The sequence below is a fragment of the Macrosteles quadrilineatus genome, unplaced genomic scaffold (genome assembly GCF_028750875.1).
Source record: "Macrosteles quadrilineatus isolate MER2022 unplaced genomic scaffold, UCM_ALF_1.0 Scaffold_15__1_contigs__length_3749704, whole genome shotgun sequence".
NCBI classification, from domain to species: Eukaryota; Metazoa; Arthropoda; class Insecta; order Hemiptera; family Cicadellidae; genus Macrosteles; species Macrosteles quadrilineatus.
The window spans coordinates 2,872,549-2,894,164 of record NW_026542608.1 but is presented as its reverse complement, the minus strand read 5'-3'; the positions used below and the strand labels follow the sequence as shown (position 1 = coordinate 2,894,164).

Here is a 21,616-nt window from a genome sequence, read left to right as displayed (position 1 = left end):
GCTCTTTTGGAATCCCTGACATATTAGTGTCAGACAACGGAAGGCAATTTGTTTCGTTAGAGTTTGAAAAATTTCTTCAATCTAACGGAATTAGACACAAGAGATCAGCACCTTACCATCCTGCAACTAATGGCCAAGTAGAACGCTATGTACAAGACTTGAAAGATACTATCAGAGCCATGCACTTTGAGGAAGGCTCAATTGAGTTGAAATTACAGAGATATTTAATGGCCTATCGAAGAGCTCCACATAGTACTACAGGACAGTCTCCTTCACATCTCTTTATTGGACGTCAAATTCGATCAAGACTTGACTTATTGTATCCTGATTTGTCACAAAAAATGGACCAAAATTTTGACTCAAAATCATATTCTGACAGACAAAAATCATTTAAAGCTCAAGACCCTGTTGCTTACCGCCTATATGGGACCTGCAACAAATGGGGCTTTGGAAAGATCAATAGAAAAGAAGGACCAAGAAATTATGAAATATCCACAAGCAGTGGCACAATCAGACGTCATCAAGACCAAATTAGACGTTCAGGGCGAAACTTGTGTGAGTTTTCATTAAGGAATGAGCAAAATCAAGTATTCATACCAACAAATTTTGGAGGAGTCCATTTTGGAGGAGTCAGAGAGGAACCAACCGAAAACCACGCAACAAATGATCACAACATACCAACCGAAAACCACATAACAAATGATCACAACATACCAGATGTTCCAGAGGCCAACGATCACAACATATCAGATGTTCCAGAGGCCAACGATCACAACATATCAGATGTTCCAGTGGCACCAACTCCCGCTATTACAGTGAGACGTTCAAAAAGGACACATAAACCCGTGGATAGACTCAATTTATGAAGCTCACTTAAGAAGGGGAAGTGTTACATCCTAAATGTCTATCTTTACTTATTGATTATTTATTTTATAACTATCACCAGCTGGTTATAATGTTTACTTCTTCACTTTGTTTTTAATTTGTGTTGAATAAAGTTGGTTAAAATTGTACTTTTACAAATACATTTATTATTAGTTCTAATTACATACAGAACAAGAATGTTAGAGGTTTAAGGTCCAAATTAAATACTTTCCGTTTAAATTTATTAGAGAATTGTTATCCAATAGTAGCACTCACTGAAACTTGGCTTAATAATTCAATAAGCAGTTCTGAACTTTTTTCAGACAATTACACTGTATTGAGACGTGATAGAGATGTAATGCTTACAGGGAAGAGTAGGGGTGATGGGGTTCTGTTAGCAGTAGATGATTCTATTATTATCCAGAGATTAGTTGAATTAGAAACAGATGGAGATAATATTTGGGCTTGTTTAAAATTTACTAAAACTTTTTCTGTGATATTAGCTGCAGATTATTTTCCACCAAACTCGCATGTTAGTTGTTACAAATCATTTTTTGATAAGCTGGATTTATTTGTACGTAGACAAGAACATATAATAGTAATAGGGAATTTTAATCAACACATTGTAGGGACTGGATATGATTTATCTCAGGGAAATGAAACTTGCAAACAGTTAATGTGTTATTGTAGTTTACATAATTTGGTGTCAAAAAATAATATATTAAACGTAACTGGTAGGACTTAAGATCTAGTTTTAAGTGATATAAATAATTTAACTGTTGTTGAAGAATCTAATCCTATTGTAAATATTGATGGTTATCACCCCCGCGCTGTTATGTGAATTCCAGATGGTACGGAGGGTGCGGGGAGGGGATACAGACCTTAGTGCTGACACACCACACACATACACAGACGATTTTACAAAAGCAGATTTTCTTAAAATTTACTATGACATCCGTGACTGCGACTGGTCTGAAATGTTTCAATGTGATGATTTAAATAACACTTTGGAATTTTTTTACAGCAAAATACATACAATTCTACACACACACGTTCCAGCAAGACGCCCCAAATCCCGACCCAAATATCCCTCATGGTTCTCGCACGAATTAAAATTGATGATAAAAAATAAAGAATGCATATATTACAAATATCAAAATGAACTTGTCTAATAACCCACAATCATTTTGGGGTGTTATAAAGAAGTTGAGAAGAGCAAGTGATAAGGGTCCACGAACTATGCAATATGAAGATAAGGAAATTGAAGGAAATGATAAGATAGCTGAGGCCCTGGCTAATTACTTTCAATCTGTTTACCAACCCAATGACCTTGACCTTGACGACCTTGTAAACCAGGCGCTCTGCTCGCCAATTTTGGAGAATGTCAATTCATTGATTATTTCTGAGATTGGTGAAGTGGAAGTTTTAAATGCTTTGAAAAAACTAAAATCAAAAAGGTCATTAGGTGCGGATAACATTCCACCTTATTTATTAAAGGGCTGTGCTGATGTTTTAGTCAAACCACTTCACTTCATTTTCAACCTCTCATTGAAGAATAACTGTTTTCCAGATATTTGGAAGATTGCAAAAGTAGTAGCAATTCCGAAAAAAGGTGTTCTAAATGATATAAAAAACCACAGACCAATCGCAGTTGTATCTTCTCCAGCTAAGGTCTTTGAGTGCATATTATACAACAGATTGCTCGGTCATGTATCACATTTTATCACTCCTCATCAACATGGTTTTTACCCTGGTCAATCAATTAATTTGAATTTAATCAATTTTTCACGGTATGTTATAAATTCTATTGATCAGAACATTCAAGTTGATTGTGTATACACCGATTTTGAAAAAGCATTTGATAGAGTTAATCACTTAGTGTTATTGTCTAAGCTGCATTACTATGGCCTATCTGAGAACACATTAAGATTATTTTCTTCATATTTATACAAACGTAAACAGTATGTAACATACAATGGTGCATGCTCCAACACATTTCTGGTGTACTCAGGTGTCCCCCAAGGTTCAAATTTAGGGCCTTTATTATTTATAGTCTGTATAAATGATATAACCAGATGTGTAAAACATAGTAAAATTTTAACGTATGCTGACGATTTAAAAATTTTCAAAAATATTGACACAATCTTGGATTCTCAACAGCTACAAACTGATATTGATGAACTAATTGCTTGGAGTAAAGACAATATATTATTTAATGTTAAAAAATGTGCTGTTATGACTTATACAAGGAAAACTAGCCAAACTATTGTAAACTTTCCTTACACAATGGATGGTGTTGTCTTATGTAGAAAGTCAACATTTAAAGATCTTGGTGTTGTTTTCGATGGTAAATTTTTATTTGCAGAACACGTAATGAGCACTTGTTAGGCAGCTTATTCAGTATTAGGTATCATTCATAGATCTTGCAGCTTTTTGAAAAATTTAAATTCAATAAAATTATTATTTTGTTCATTAGTGCGCTCACGATTAGAATATGCATCAGTTGTATGGTATCCGCATCAGCTTTATCTTGTAGACATGATTGAGGCAATTCAAAAGAGGTTTTTAAGATTTATGTATTTTAAAACATTTGGTCACTATACATTTAACATTTCATACCACCAGCTCTTGACCATGTTTAAAATGACTAGTCTCAGTGACAGAAGGAAGTTGGCCGCCTTATCTTATATCCATAAACTGGTGAGCGGTGTTCTGGACGATAGTGACTTGCTGGGACAAATCAATTTTCACGTTCCACGACACAATTCACGCAGCACTCTTGTCTTTACCCCTAGTTACTCTCGTACCAATCTTGGATTCGATTCCCCACTAAATCTAATGTCTCACACTTGTAATGCCTATCAGTTAGATATATTTTACTTATCACACAAAATGTTAAATGTCTATTTGTCAAATTATTTCAGACTTTCTTATCAACATTAATTAATAGTTTTTCAAAATAGTACCTATTTATTTTTTATATTATATTTATTGCGTATTTATTACATTTGATTCATGACCATCAGTATTATTATTTTAGTTAGTTAAATTCTCTTGTTACTAGATATATAAATATTATATTGCATTCTTATTTATTTGGTATTTCATTTATATTTTGTATTCTTGTATTTATATTTTATACTTATATTTTGAGTGAAACTGTTATATGATTGCCACCATAGAAGACGGACATTTTTCCCTTGTTATATTTATTTATATATTGTAATACTCTTTTTGTCATTATTTTTACATGATTAATTCTACAAAATAATTGGCATGTGCTGTTTTGTAGCATTGGAAAGTAAAATAAAATAAATAAAAATAAAAATACCTCAGCTGTATTCATTTGTATGTTATTCTTTCAATTTATTACCTTATTAAAATCAGGTGAGATTATTTGTTTGTATTACTGTATTCAGTTTGGTTTATTTCAGTTTAACCTAACCAATCAATATATTATGAAGTCAAACGGGGTGAAACCCGTGTGTAAACTAACTTCAAATATGAACCAATTCTCAATAAAGTTAAATAAAATCAGTCTCAAGTTAGTTGGAACAAATTTACTATTTCTTTTTTCAACACACAATGTTTACATTCATGTTTCTTTTAACTATCATAATTAAACATCTGTTAATATATCATATCTTTACAAAGAGGATAATATTGAATTATATAACAATATTACATTTTATAACACACTCCCCCTTTTTTTGCGAGGTCGCAAAATAAGAAGTCTTCATTCAGTCCTTCTCCGGTAACTTCCAGTGGGTACAGTCGTTGTATGGGTCTTAGTATTAAACCCTTTTTAGTTTTTACTTGTACCAACCGAACTTTGCCGTCTTTCCCTGGGAACAGTTTTATTACAATACCCAAAGGCCAAGTAATTCTTCTTCTGTCTTCAATTTGAACCAATACCATGTCTCCAACTTTAATATCGTCAGATTTTAACTTGTTGGACGATTTCAGGAACCCCAAATACTCCTTTTTGAAACGGGAGTTCATATTGTCTCTTAGACTTTGAATATATCTCCATCTTGTTTTCAAACTGGTTCTCTCTGACTTCATTTCCCACAATGCTTTGTAGAAACATAGATGGAGTCAGAGATCTTAAATCTCCCGTCTCCTCTGAGACGTCTGTTAGTGGTCTTCTGTTCATTATTCCCTCACATTCACATACTAGGGTGTTTATTTCTTCGTATGTGAGAGATAAATTTCCCAAATTCCTCCGGAGGAGTCCTTTTAGGATCCTTATCAGTCTTTCCCAAAATCCTCCCCACCAAGGACTTGCAGGGGGAATGAACTTCCACACAATCGCATTGAGGCTGAATGTATTTTGGATTTCAGTCCAGTTCAGAGACTTCAGATTTTTGTTTAAACTAACAAAATTCGTGCCATTATCTGAATAGATAACACTTATCCGGCCTCGTCTAGCTATAAACCGTCGTAAGGCTCTTATGAAGGCTTCTGTGTCGAGGGATTGGATGACTTCTAAGTGGACTGTACGATACACGGCACATGTAAATATTACCACCCAACACTTCTGATTATCTCTAGTGATCAATGGACCAGCCAAGTCAATCCCACATACTTGAAAACATGAAGAAATCTGAGTGCGGTCTGTGGGTAAGGGAGGTGATGGCATCTCTAAGGCTTTTGCTATGTGTCGCTTGCATCGAACACAGTTGTGAACTACCTTTCCAACAGCCCTTCTGCCTTTCAGGATCCACACTCTGTCACGAAGGATGACAATCAATGCTTGTACTCCTGCATGTTTATTCTGTAAATGGTACTGTCTGATCATTTTCTCAACAACAGGGTGTTTGCTAGGTAGAATGGCAGGGTACTGGTATTCAAAACCTTCCTCCCGATCTGATACTCTGGTTTTCATTCTTATGACGCCATCTTCATCCACGAATTTTTGTACACCACTTAGCTCTTGAGATTTTAGACCTTCAGGAAAGCTCTCTCTTTGAATCAATTTAAATACAATCTTTTCTGCCTTCAAGAATTCTTCAGAACTGATGTTATTTCCCAAGTTCAATTTATTATTGGGAGACATTCTCAAAATCCACGCTACAGTTCTTACTATCTTAGTATACTTGGAAAATCTATTTCCTAACATTGAGCGATTGATATTGGCTCAACAGAACTAGCAGTGACGACAGATTTACGAAGTTCTTCCTTAAGCTCTTCTGGATCAGGTGATGGGCGTTCTGATGGACATTTATCAGGAGAAGCATATAGCCATTGAGGGCCAAGCCACCATTGAGAATTGAGTAATTTTTTAGGAGTACATCCCCTGGAAAGAATGTCAGCAGGGTTGTCAGGTCCTGAAACATGTCTCCACTGTGAAAGTTGGGTCAATCTGTTAATTTCTTTCACTCGGTTTTCAACAAAAACAGACCACTTCCCTTGCTTTGCAATCCATGCTAGAACTACGGTGGAGTCCAGCCAATAATAAACTGGGACTTTGGGGTTGTTGAGACACTGTAAAGCTAGACATGAGAGTCTCACACCAGTAATTGCACCCATTAACTCAAGACGAGGTAAAGTAATTGGTTTGATTGGTGCAACTCGTGATTTGGCTAATATAAGATTTATGTCAATGATACCATCTACTTCGGTTCTTAAGAAAATACAACATCCAAAAGCAGCTTTACTGGCATCACAAAAAACATGTACTGTACTTGAAGCATTCAAAAATATTCTCCTACTCAATACACACCTTTCCAGACAGCCTAGTTCCTCGACCCATTTTTGAAACTGTACCTGTAGGTTTTGAGGTAGTTCTTCATCCCAACCTACCTTCAATGTCCAAGTCGTTTGCAAAATAATTTTGGGAATCAGTCCAACCGGAGCAGTAAAACCAATAGGACCGAAAACCTTTGGAGCACATGATAGCAATGTCCTTCTGGTAAGTACTGAGTCCTTGATATTCAAAGGTTGAACATTACAGTACAGTTCATCTTTAGAGCCTAACCATCTAAGTCCCAAGACGTTCTCAACTTGTTCAGGAGTTTTAAAGTAACCGTTACCAGTCCAACCCCTAAGGTTAAAGCCTCCTAGCTTTAAAAGTGTTTGAGCATCATTTATGAAATTCTCTTGCTCAGAAATACTGTTAACTCCCGTAAGGCAATTGTCAACATAAAAAGTTTTTAGCAAAGCCTTGGCTACATGTCTAAGATTATAGTCTGTCTAAAATAATTGTGCGGTTGGAATTCAACATATGATTTCCCTATTATGGTAAATCTCCCTCTCATTTACCCTTTTCTACACTAAAATTACCCGTAACAATCATCTGTTTTATATTGCAGACAGGTTTTTAGGAAGCATTTGTTTATTATGATTGAACTACACACATAATAAAACAAGAAGATTTATTTTAACATAAATAATCTACGTATTAATTTTAATTTTACTAGAAGTTTTGTTGTAATATAGATAATCTTGGACTAACATTACTACTTTATGCTACTTATTACTTATATTAGTTTATACTTATTATTTATACTTTATTACTTTATTCTTTTGATCTGTACCTGATAAATCTGATATTTATGCTTTTAATATGTACCTATTAGGTCATGATGAACAACGGAGTCATTTCATTAAACTTGTTTTATTATACCATACATTATTTGCTATAGGCCTAATTTTCTTTTACTGAGGGTAAACTAACATAACAAATTGGTCATACTATTTGAATGAACGAGTTTGCTTAAAAGATACACAAAAATTAAACCATTTGTATGAAACAGCTATATTTAAGTTTTTGCATTTTTTCATTGTTTACTAATTGTATAAATATTTCAAATCCCTAATAATAAAAGCCCAATATGCCTGAGTACACACCAAATAGAAAACAAAACTCGTAAAAATATATAAATATAATTTTATTTATAAAACATTTATTAAACCACAAAATGAACACAATTATGTAAATTTAACAAAAGTTAGTTGTAATGTGAACGTTAACAAAGTACTGGAGACGTTCCATTACATCATTCACTCTCATAACTGGAAAGTAGATGTTCACCATCATCTTCGCTTAAGCCACCAGAGTCAGTGTCATTCTGCAGATTTATAATGAATGGTTCCATAATTTCGTCACGCAGTCCTTCTTAAAAAAATCTTGTTCCTGGATATTTTCAGCATGAATTACGCATTGCTTCCAGTCTTCTACTGTTACATGGTTCATGACATTTTCAAGAAAGTTCCTGACATCCTTTATTTTGAAATATGTGTTATTTTGCGCTACCTCCCCTTTCACTTGAGCCCAAATTAGCTCTATGGGATTGTATTGACAATGGTATGGGGTAGGCGAACAACCTCAGACCCATCTGCAACGCAAGTTCATCCAGTTCGTACTGTGGAGGAAAATCGGGTCGCCGGGATTTTATCCCCCTGGAATTTTACCCCCTGGGCAAAGCTGACATCACATGGCGTAGTAACCTGAGTGGCCAAAAGTTTGTTCGCGGCCGGAATTTTACCCCCGCGGATTTGGAAGTCTAATGAAAATAGCCAGAGCGTGATTAATTATATCAGCGATAAAAACCGGAATTTTACCCCCTGTCCATATAACTAGCGTTTAGACAACTGAAGATGTACGGGCCGGATTTTTACCCCCGGATTTTTACCCCCGGAATTTTACCCCCGGATTTTTACCCCCCGGAATTTTACCCCTGGCCAATTTTAGAAATTGAATTATCGATTTTCTCATTTTTGTTTTTAAATAATTATAAACATTTCATTATTTAGTAGCCTATCTTTATTTATTTATTTTTTAAAGAAATGTTCGAAACAATTATCATTCAGTTGATTGTTTATACGTCATATTAACCAACTGTTGGCTTCAAAGATTGAATCCTAATACTAGAATCTCAAAATTAAAATTAAAAACCTTTTCGATTAGTTAATGTTACAAAAAAATATAATATAGGCTACCTACTTAATAATAAAATGTTTACTATTAAATTAAAACAGAATGAATATAATTAATCATCCTCACTAATTTATATATCTGGCCAGGGGGTAAAATTCCGGGGGGTAAAATTCCGGGGGTAAAATTCCGGGGGTAAAAATCCGGGCCGTACACTCTAGGTTTTTATAATTTAATGTGTTCTGATTAAATTCACAACCTTGAAAATATATGTTTAATTCCGCGTTTAATCCATCGAGCTGATGTCGCGAAACTCAAAAGTTCGCGGCCGGAATTTTACCCCCTGGTTTGTGATGTCACGTTTGCCCAGGGGCTAAAATTCCAGGGGGATAAAAATCCGCTACCCCGGAAAATCTTGCCTGTGCTGCCGCACGGTGGTAAGGAGTTCAGCTACTGTGTGGACTGGATTGTGTTCAATACCATTATCTGATAGCCACTTCACAATGTCTGCCTTTCTTGATTTTGAACTAGGAATTTTGTTAAGTCGTTTCGAATGGTAGCTGGCATTATCCATTACAATAATCTTTTGATATATTCTCTATATTACAATCTTCGGAGTCCATATTATGTGCTGCAATGCATTTGTTTCCTTCTCCAGTTAAGTTTTGCACTGTTTTGGCTATTAGCGAATTTCCCTATAGGGAAGTAGCTATTACCGTAGGTCTCATGGTAAGAACTAGGCCCGGGACCGATTTACTTTTTCATTTAGATGTCCCCAGAGGCCAAAAACACCTTTCGTTCAAATTTGTATATATGTATATATGTATCTATATACAGGGTGTCTCACGAGAGGTGTCTCAAATTGATTACGGGAAAACGGCTTAACGTACAAGGATAAAATAAAATAATTTCCCGCTAAATTGACCCCAAGGAATAACGTAAAAATATTTTTAACTTTTTCCCAATACAGGGTGTGCCAAAAACTGAGGGTCACTAGTTCGAATCTCGGAATTTTCAAATGTAAACATGTGTCATGTTGTACATCATTTTAAAGGTATTAGATAGACAAACATTTTGGCGAAAACAGAAATAAGTTATCTTTTTCCGTTTCAAAATGGCGGCAGTTTTTTTGGAAAAAATCTATATTTTTTTAATACTCTGTGTTTCCTATACCAATGCATTTATCCCTTCTCCGGTTGAATTTTCTTACTCGTTATGAAATAAGCTTTAATTTGATATGCTACAAGTAACGGTTTTTTGAAATTATACAAATTCCAAAACAATTTATTTTTGAAAATTTGCAAATGCTCATTTTTCAAAAAATTCTAATTGCAACATATGTCAAGTTGCACATGATTTTATAGGTTTTTTAATTCCTAACAACTTTGTAATTTACACTTACTTCGTATCTCTTTTAGTTTTTGCGTAAATAACAAAAAACCTAATTTTCCTATATCAAATGCATGTTATTTGGGCCCAACACTAAAGGCCCAATTTGATGAAGTGTTAAACCACGTCAAACCCAAATTACATGCATTTGATATAGGAAAATAAGGTTTTTCCTTATCGACGATGTATACGCAAAGTCAATGAAGCATAGCGTGAAAATCTAACACTTTCTTCAGCTACAAACCTAAAATCATCTACAAAATATTTTGGAAAATTTGTTTTTTATTATTGAATAGGTTAGCAAAAGAATTTTAATTGATCTAAGGTCACATAGCTTGAATAGTTTAGAATTAATGTAGTAAGGCGTGATACGCTCACTGCGTCTCAGATCATAAATGAATCTCAAGCAGTAATTCTGAGCGCGTTGGAGAGCATCAGCGAGGTTTACAGTCATGTCATTGAGCACAGAGTTGAAGTAAGTGAAGTGGGGGAAGACAAGTGATTTGACGAGATGTATTATTATGTGCATTGGCAAAAAGTTTTGTAATTTTTTAAGTGCGTGGATTGATGCAAACACCTTTTTACGGATGTCTTAGACTGCATCGCCCCAAGTAAGTGTCGAGTTCATAGTAAGACCTAGGTGTTTGACCTTGTCACAGTAAAGCAAAGCTGTTCCATTTATATTTATTGAATTTGTCGTGAGAAAGTAAATTGAGTTCCGTAACCGAGGATGACAAATTATGATAGGTTTAGTTTTTTCGTGATTGAGTCTGAGTCCGTGTTTATCAGTCCAAGTAATGATTTTCTCAATCAATCGATCGTTTATCGAGTGCGGCAGAGGTAGTTTGCACTCGTGTTACACATTATATTTTCCTTACAAATCATATAAATAGTTAGTCTTTCAAACATTTTTTTAGGTTAAGTTAAATCCAAACATCGAACGAAATGGGAAACGCTGCACCTACTGATCGTAGTCGTAAGGCTGTGGTTTCCTAGATGCGCTGTGGCTTTTGTCCAGGTCCCAAACATCGAAGTATATAACACCCCCAAAACGCAGCTGCCGTGAGTGGTTTCCTAGACTGCGTACAATACACATGGTTGGTGCGTAAAATAAGTTCACAGGAGAGATTACTAGTGGCTACTATGATGTTATACGATGATTTAGATAATGAAATGTATACTTTGGTCAGTTTCGAAGAAGCGTAAGCAGTGAAAAGTACATGATTAGGAAATGTACGTGGCCCTCGCGGAAGTTTAAACCGTAATATTAAAGCAAACATGTCAATTTAAAATGTAAAAAATAAATTATAATTTAACCTCTCCAACTTTGCTTTAACTGTTATTATATTTAGGCCTACCTATTCGGAATTTACCGAATTGACGAAATACTGTAGTATATTATTTACGAGTATAACTGCAATAAGCATTTCATACTTATACGCCAGCCCCGTAAGGACGGGTACTCTGCTGGTAATTAATATACTGTAGGATTATTACTAAGATGTTCAGGGGTTATTAAAATAATTATGGGGGCTCTTATATTTGGTAGTTGGTATTGTGCTGGCTTGAAAAGAATATTTGTCAACATTAGGTTTATTTACAAATTACAAATATGTGAGGACAAATTAAGTGTAGGGAACATTTAATAAGGGAATTAAATATTAAAATTACACATAATGGGGAAATTAACACTACCTAACGAATGATATGAAATGTAATACTATAAAAATTTTAATTGTATGAACAACGTACTTCCATAATATGTCATTTCAACAGACAAATTCAATCTTATAATAAAATAACCTACTCCCGCCGCAGTAAACCTGCAGACTAAGCTAATTTTCGCTTACCTAACAAGATTTACACAAACATATTCCCTTAAAACTGTCTAATGATAGTGATTTAATGATTACCTAAGTTTGCTGCTAAAGTGATAGTAAAGAGGTGTGTTTGCTGGTTAAAATGTCGATAGCTTGGTATGAAATAAACAAATTTCCCCGATTAGTATCCGTCAATAAACAAGCAAACTACAACAGTTGATTTAAAAAATAAAAATAACAAAGAGTAATATTTACTTTACAATTTTTATTGAATTTTATCTCCCCGTTAGGCGTACAACCAACGCTTTGTGGTACTAAATGATTTTTTTATAAGCCCTACAAAATGGTTTAGAAAGAAATAGAAAAACTGTATGTTTTAGGGTCAAAAATGGGAAATCCCTATTTTATTATTTAACGAAAGTTTACACGTTTATACCACATTTCATCAACATCAGATTATATTTGCTTGAGTTATCGTGCTGACGGACATATATCTAAATACCCCCGCCGCAGCAAACCTGCAGACTAAGCGAATTTCCATTTGCCTGATTGGATTTAAACTAAAATGTCTCCTTACAAATATCACATTTATTCCCTATTCAAACAGAATTAGTTTAATGAGTACTTAGGTTTGCTGCAACAGGGAGGGTAAACAAGTTTTTTTTAAATGTAAAATGTTAAAAGGTACTGTGGTTTAATAAGAAATTAATCTATTTTCCAAATTTGATCAAAATATGTTCATAAACAAGCGAACTACAACAGTTGACTTATATTCTCCATAAGAATAACATGGGAATTTTAAAATTACAATTTTTTGGAATTTTCTCCGTGACAATTAGGCGCATAATAACGCTTCAATATACTAAATTATTTGTTTTTTTAAGCTCTACGAAATGGTTTAAAAAGAAATTGTGAAATTTTGTGTTTTTAGGGTCAAAAATGGGAAAAACCTATTTTTACCCCATAAAACCCCCCATAAACCCCTGTTCCCATAGTCCGATCATGCTGGTTCGCGAACTCATTCAAGTTCATCCCGCCTTACACCTTCAAACCGAATTTCATCAAAATCGGACAAAAATTACTCAAGTTATCGAGCGGATGGACACATATATATATATATATATATATATATATATATATATATATGTATATCTCTATATATAGATATATAAAAATTTGAACAAATTGTTTTTTTGGCTACTGGGGACATCAAAATGAAAAAGTAAATCGGTCCCGGGCCTAGGTCTTACCATGAGACCTACGGTAATAGCTACTTCCCTATAGGGAAATTCGCTAAAATGTGGACGGGTGGTGTTTTTTGCTGTTATGACCCTTCAAAACGAAAAAGTAAATCGGTCCTGGGAGTCTTACAACGAGATCTCCAGTAATAGCTAATAGTCTATACCTTTGAATAGAAAATTCGCTTAACAAACTGATCAATTTGTACTGAAACAATAGAAACAAATCAATAGGCATCATTAAACTATTCATCCAATCCCGCGTGATCTTCCAGAGGGTTACCTCCCGCTATCTCCGCGTCCCGCCATCTCCGTGTACCGCAAAGGAATTAAGTTAAATCCATTCGCTACCTCCGAATTTAAGAGTGACCCCTATAATCCTCGGTTACTTCCTGCGTTAAGACTTTCCGTCCAAACCTAACCTAACCTAACTTAACTTAACCTAACCTAACCTAACCTAACCTAACCTGACCTAACCTAACCCACGGGTTAAATTTTCATTAAATCTTCCATCCACGGGGCTTCGCAGCCGTGGATGCAATGACAGCTAACGCAGGCAGTGACGGGATTATAAGGGTCACTCAAGAATTCGGAGATGGCGGGACAGATTTGGGTTCGGAGATGGTGGAACGCGGAGATAGTGGGAGCACACGTTCCAGAGACCGCTCATATATAACTAATTTTTGTTTCAAGGCAAAGCACAAGAAAATTCACAACCGAATGTTGTATATGCAACACTAGTTACTAGGCCTACGTTATTGTTTTAAATTTAATCATCATTATTTAAATACGGTCAAAATTAAAGATACTTTTATTGTGAACTCAACAAGGTATATAATAGTATATTTCGTACCTAGGGCCGAAAATGAGGTTTTGCCGGCTCGAGATAGTTTTTAAGTTCGAGACGAAGTCGAGAACTTAAATCGATCGAGAGCTGGAAAACCATTTCGGTCCATGGTACGAACGCTATTTTTCACCACACTATACCCTATTACCACTATTCACCACTATAATAATGCACACTGATAGTCAACACAACTACAACTTTAAGGTTATGTGAAGAAATAATTTGAGGAATTAGCAAAAATAAAATAAATAGTTGCTAGGCAACGGTGACAATAACACAACTCTATTGCAATGCTATGGATTTTGATTGTGTATTTAAAATGCATTCATGTTTTAAGTAAGTAAACGGACAGCTGATTTTGTGGCCCCGGCCTGTAAAAACCTGCTCGGTCCCCAAATTACGATGACAGCTGGCATGGCCAGCAAAACGTAACTTTCAGCCACCAATTAACGTATGTAATACACCCAAAAACATCATAGTGTGGTGAAAAACTATTTATTGTTCTTATGAATTTGATTGACTAAATAGATGATAAATTATATAAAACAATATTCACAATAACAAATATACAATAATAATGAAGTGATAATAAAATTCCCAAAAAAAACAGCTAAGTTTTTGGTTTTTATTGTAAAATAAAACAGTGCACTAAGGGAGCAGAAAATATAAAGGCTAGAGAAAACTATGTATTAGAAACTATTTAGCAATTTACTGAGCCGTTGAGCCGACCCCTCGCACCGCCCCCAGACGAACAACTATTGGAAACGTGCCCCCCATAGTGACAGTGCAAGTGGCCGCCCCACATCGCTAACAAAAGTGAAAGGCCGTGGGTGAATATCAAAACAAAAACAAATAGTGAACAAAGCCTATATTTTAATCAAAAATTCAACAACTAACAAACAACAAATTCCATCCGTCCAAAGAATCTCATTTAAATAATCTCTTTCTCAAAAATTTTAAAGCAAAGAATTTATTTCTACCCTCCTGAACTTACAAACTGGTACCAGTAAATAAAAAATTGACCTAACAAAATTTAAATTGGACGGTAACTGTGACTGAAAAAACTAGGCCTAACTATGAATAATTTAAAAAATGGTAACTGTAAATACTGTTTTAAACTTTAAATAAATCAACAATCTAATAAATTACTAGAAATAAATAACAGATAATAAATAATTTAGGGGCCCCCTTTTTAAATAGAAATCTTTAAAAATCTTAATCAGTCCAAAACACTTGCGGTTCTTGGCGGCACAATACACAGTAGTCCTTGTTGGTGGCAGGCGGTGGTGGTATAGGGCGGATGGTGGCCTAATGGTCCCCGGAGGAGCTGGGCCATTGGCAGCCCGAGGAGGAAGAGGATGGTATGTTCCCCCGGGCGACTCTCTCCGAAGACAGCAGCCGAAACAAGCCTCCCATCCGGGACCTCATCTGACGACTGGCAAAACACTTAACTACATGACTGGATCAAAACGTTGTATTGATTGAAAACAACATGAAGAACAACGGCATAAAAACGATTTACACAGATACAATTTTTTATGCAAACAATCACAAAGTCTGAGATGGTTGACAGTCGCACGCCTTCTGACTCCCAAACGTCAGGCGGACATTGACTCTGGGTTGCAGGTTTGCTGCCTGACCCAAACCGACCGAGTTCCGGCGCAAGGCCAGCACTCGCACTATACAAAAACACTGAGGCGTGACATTGGTGGGACGCCTGGTGGACAAGTCACGGCTCACCGTCCATATATTACTCATGCTTAAGTTTAATTTAAGACGGAAATAGCTAGCTCATTTCCTGAATCGTCTTTATGCTATTACTCTAGTGATCCAATGAATTGGCTGCAATACATTTTGTTTAACTTAATATCTCAACAATAAGAATTCAATTCTAGGAAGGTCACTATCCCATCAGTTGCCCTCTCAGTAACGGAAGTGTTTCCTCCCCAAAGCCATTGCCCTTTGCACACCACCCCCCACCGGGGCACCAAAGTCATCCTCTTCTCTTACCCACGGGTCAGGTACTTTTTGGGGAGAGAGGTATTCTTGGGGGGAAAGCTAGTTGGTGTGCGAACTGAAGCCTAATGAAGCATAAAAGAGTTCGACCCCGGATTAGGGCCAGAGCTCGCCAGGCTTCCGTTTCCCCATCGAATCAGAGCATAGTCTCGGTAGAAGGATAGGATTGCAATAAAGGCTATGAGGGTAGGCTTCCTTTAGAGTCAATAAACTTTCATTTCAAATAATCGACTCAGAAGTCGATTGGCCCCAGTTTGCCATTGAGCACTAAGGTGTGAGTTATTCACAACTGCACGATTAATCCCTTCTTGCATCATACAAATCAGCTGACCAGTTGCGTAAATACTATATCATTTGGGAAGCCTGGTAGCCTAAAAATATATATTAAATAAACAAACCTAGGTTCCCGAGGCTCTGCACCTTTGATATCACAAACAAACTTAAACATTCGCAATCAATTCTCTCTTTAGAAAATATGTAAAAGTACTCACTGTGAATAAATATATGCATTAGGTGTTGCTATTGAAAGTGTATCACGATATTTGAATTTATTTAATATACATAATTGTTACTCACTCATTCTATTGATTTCCCTGTGTTCAATATATTTGTTGTCAGTTTAAGGCAATCAAGGTAATCGGCTTAACCGAATGATTACACAAAGAGTGTAAAACATTGGCATTGTTCTTTTAAAACAATTATTAAAATGATTACTACTACTGGGTTTTAAACAGTACCTATATAAAATATTGGTATTCACAGATTTTAATAATACAGAATCATTACATGAATTGCAGCATTTTAGTAAAGTCAACATTTTATTTTCAGAGTACAAGTTAACAAATACATTAGATTTTAAGAAGTGATATCTATATTACTTATTTAATACGCAAGCAGGATTTTTGTGACAATTACTCCTCCGAAACTACTGAACCGATTGCCATGTTTTTGGTGTCATTGGAAAGAGCGTATCGTGAAGTTGTGCAGGAAACTTTCTTTTTAGGAAAATAATTAGAGAGTGAGGCCCTGGGGCCCTTTGAAGTTTCGTATTTCTCCATAAGATTAACATGGGAAACAAAAATTGTTTTGAAACTCCAGCTGTTGTCAGAAATTCAATATTAATAATTGGTCACCATGGAAGCAGGAGAAAATTCACAATGTTTACATTTGCTTTGACATTTAAATGTAAACAACCAGAACTGTCAAATGCCTATTTAAAAATTTCAGCCAGCTGATAAAAAAAAAAATAAAACAACTATGTGGCAGGTTTATTTAATCTTAAACTTTATGATAGATTATTTATTATAAATCTATGTCAATGATTATGAAACAGATTTTTCCCGTTGCAAAAATTAATAGTGAGTAAAAGAGGATATGTTAATTGTAAACAGTCGATGTGTAAATTATCTATATGTTGTATTACAAATGTTAAAAAAGATGTTGGTTTGTGTTTAATGATATAAGTTATTAATTATAGAATTTTTATTTTAAGGATTTGGCATATGAGTAAGCCTATGATGTAACACCATTTCAGAGTTCTGCCAGTGTTTGTCTAACTCTGTCATGTAGAGTTTAAAGTAGCCTACACCTTATTGTCTACAAATGGGCTAAAAAACTTAGGTACGGTACTTTATAAAAGCTGACAGCCTTTTTACGTTGACTTAAATTGTAAGCTTATCTTTTCCCGTCTATGGACAGTTTGATTGTTAAAAATTAACCCTTTAAACTGGAATAGGACTGTTATGTAAATTGTGAGTATTCCCATTAGTTATTAATCTTTTAGTTGTCTCTTTTAAAATCATCGGAAATTATGACTGTTTTAGTTTTTAAACAAGTTATTTGTTTATAAATAACTCCTGTACTTATTTGCAATTGCTCGATTTCGAGCAACATGTACACTACAGGGTGTCTAGTAGTCGGGAAAATCGGGAAAGTCGGGAATTAGTATTGAATTTCAAAATGGTCTTGAAAAGTCGGGATTTAGTCTTAAATTTGATTTCAAAGTCGGGAATTTTCATGATTTTGCCGCGATCGTCGTCTTGCGTTTACGTAACCGCAAAAGCCAATGATGATGTCTACACGGCCTCGGGAAATGTTCACGATTTTTCCGCGATAGTGGACGACGACGATGACGTTTTCCGAAACCACGAGAGACGACGATGACGTTTCCTTAACCGCGTGAGATGACGATGACGTTTCCGTGACCGCGGGAGACGACGATGATGTCTACACGACCGTGGGAAAGGTTTATGGTTTTTCCGCGATCGCGGACGATGACGATGACGTTTCTGAGACCTCGGGAGACGACGATGATGTCATTGATGTCTACAAGGCCGCGGGAAATGTTTATGATTTTGCCGTGATCGCGGACGACGTCGATCACGTTTCTGTAACCGCTGCAGTCAATGATGATGTCTCAACGTACAGTACGTGGAAGATTTCATGATAAAAAAAAACAAATTTGCTAGTTAGAACTTTTGATTGCTGCATTATTTCTTTACTTGAAAACACCACATTGTCATAATACTACTTTATGACAAAGACAGGGGTTGGTGTAGTATTATTCAGAAAATTTTGTTAAGCTTTAAAAATTGGTATCGGTATCAAGAATCGAGAATCGATACATTTCAGTATCAACACCCACTAATTGTTGAAAAAACTAGTCTTGAATAATCTGGAATTAGTCTTGAAAAGTCTGGAATTAGTCTTGAATTTTAGAATGGAAATAAACTAGACACCCTGACACTAGTAATATAAGATCATTGAAGATAATCATAGGAGGACATACATCAGATCTCTCACGGTCCATCAATCGGACTTCTGAGGTACTTAATACAAGGGCTCACACTTAACATCTTTATCTCCACTGCGCAGCTCTGTGATTTGTCCTCAGTAGTCTAATTAAAGTTATTTAAATTCATTTTCAAACCCCACCAGGGGGCAACTTTTTGGTATATTCACACCTCCATGAAATACCAAATTATATTACATATAGGTGTGAGTAAATGTTTTGAAGAGATGAAATGGTTAATATAAAGTAGAAGTCTTTTACTTTTCTTTACAAAAGAATATACCCTAGGGAATATTATTTTTATTTTTCTTTACACGGTCGGTAGTTTGAAACTGCTTCAGGAGGCCTAGCTCAGTAGTACAAGTTTATTCTGTACAATGTTAAACTCATTAATGTTAATTTTTTACCTTAATTTGCAGTGTTTGTTGAGTGAATATTAAGAGTTAATTTGCCTTAAGGGCTAATAGAGGTATGTGGGTAAAAAAAAAATAATAATTTGTTTTTACAACTTTTATTGGGTTTTTCTTATAAGTAGCCTATATTAGTCACCGGGAATTTCGTACTTTTTAGCCAGGAATTTTTTTTTTAGATTCTGCTGACAACCCTGGTAAACTACTCGAACAATCATATATTATAGCTATCGTATTTACGTTTTTCTTTGATAATCTTGTTTAATGGCTGCCAGGGTTAGTAAAATCCTCACAAATTGAAAGCAATTACCTATAGTGTATTACAGGGGAAAATGTAATGTACATAACATCCAACTAAACCTCAAACAGTATGACGACTTATGTATGTTAACATTATGTTTCAGATGTGCCTCCAGCTGGTGGTCCAACAAAGCCAGGTCCTAAACGTGACGTTAATCTTGGCAACTCTCCTCAGAAAAGGTTCAAAACAGGAAGTTAACCATGCCAATCTTAAAAATGTCATAATAAAAGTAAAATATTTATTGAAGTAAGTCAAGAGTAAGCTCTTTTTATTTGGTTTATATTTCCAGAGAAAAATTTTAGAGTTGTGCTGTGTAAATTGGGTTTAGGAACTTTAATAATTGGTGACCTACTGAAGATTACAATTTCGCAGCAAAATACGTCAGCAGTACAATAAAACTTTGATTATGCAGGATAATGAACACGGGAATAACCAAGAATAACTGGAAACAAGGGTTCAAGTTACTTGGCCAACTTGAAAATTACTCAAAGCGATTTAATGTAAATATTACAAAGATAATTAATACAAAGAAAGAAATCATGCTACATGTTTATTGTGTAAAACAGCTTTCAAAAGATGAGTGATTTGAAACAACATCATCCATTCAAATTTACTTGATAAACTTTAACTTTAAATATTCTATTAGCCATTGTTCAACATTGTGTTATTGCCATAGAAGAACACTTAACGCTTGTAAGTTAGTCATTCTGTTGTCATTTTACTCTCACCCTTCTTTCTTTCTTCCCACCTGCAAGTGGTTGTGTTTGGTCAATAAAAAAAACCTAATTTTTTATCTAGTTGTTAAAATCAAGCATCAAAAGCAATGAATGTTTTCATACACTCTTTTGAGTGTGAATTTTTTACCATGATTGACCTTTTCTGAATATTCCAGGTTTTACTGTACTGTACTCTCATAACAATAACCTTGATTTTAAAAATCACTATATTTAATAAGTTTCATATCTGAGTAAAAAAATTTTTATTTTTTTATACCAACGGCTTGTTTAATGTTTTATTTTTCTTTCTTTTATTTATTTACAAAATGTACTTTTTAATAAAACAAAGTGTTTGAATGTAAGCATAATGTTGTCAACTCTATAATCTCCCAGTTTTAGATAACTTGAGTTATAGATAATACTGATTGTTGGCGAACAATAAACTGAGTCGTTTTCTGATTCTTCGTTTCTCAAATTTTGATTTTTAATGGTGATTTTCCCATAAAATAGCATGAAAATCTGATTTTCACCAAAAATTTGAAGGTTTTTATTTAAAATGAGTATTTTATTAGTCCTATTAACTTTAACAAAACAGTACACCCCTGTTGCTGTAAAAATTACGGTTCATATGGTGAATTTTCCCATAAAAGTATCACAGTAACTCTCACCCCTCCAAAAGCACGATGAGGGTTGTTGACAAACTAATGGGAGAAAGTTGTGTCAATATTGCTGATACCGTACTGTTTTTTTGATGACATTTTGTTTGTAGCTCTCCAAAACAGTAATTTGTACAAAATAAAAAAAAATTAAAATATTTTTGGGGTTGAGAAACCCTTCAACCTTCTAAGGTTGATATATTGGGAGAATGCAAGAGTAAAATAACCAAACTTTCAACTACCTATACATGATGAGTGCATCTCATCCAAAACAGCTGAAAGCCATACACAATTTGGATTTTTGTATTACTAAGATTTAGGTGGTTTGAGGTCTTAAGGAGTAGTTTTACTGGGTACCCCCCTCACTTTTTTTTCCTAATGTATATTGCAGCTAAAATATGTTCATAAACAAGCAAACTACAACAGTTGACTTATTCTCCATAAGAATAACATGGGAATTTTAAATTTACAATTTTTTGGAATTGTCTCCGTAACCATTAGGCGCACAACAACGCTTCAATGTACTAAATTATTTGTTTTTTTAAGCTCCACAAAATGGGTTGGAAAGAAATTGTGAAATTTTGTGTTTTTATGGTCAAAAATGGGAAAACCCCATTTTTACCCCTTAAAACCCCATATAAAACCCCGTTCCCATAGTCCGATCATGCTGGTTCGCGAACTCGTTCAAA

At 34.9% G+C, this 21,616-nt stretch overlaps 1 protein-coding gene across 1 annotated transcript in view; it reads left to right on the top strand.

Annotated features, from left to right (window-relative positions):
- Positions 1-20,619, top strand: part of LOC129005094 (host cell factor 1-like) — a 124,877-nt gene extending 104,258 nt beyond the window's left edge. The window contains exon 11 of the mRNA XM_054433889.1: positions 19,659-20,619. Coding sequence (XP_054289864.1) covers positions 19,659-19,753 — 95 coding nt within the window. The 3' untranslated portion in view covers positions 19,754-20,619. The remainder of the gene's footprint in view (positions 1-19,658) is intronic.
- Positions 20,620-21,616: the final 997 nt, after the last annotated feature.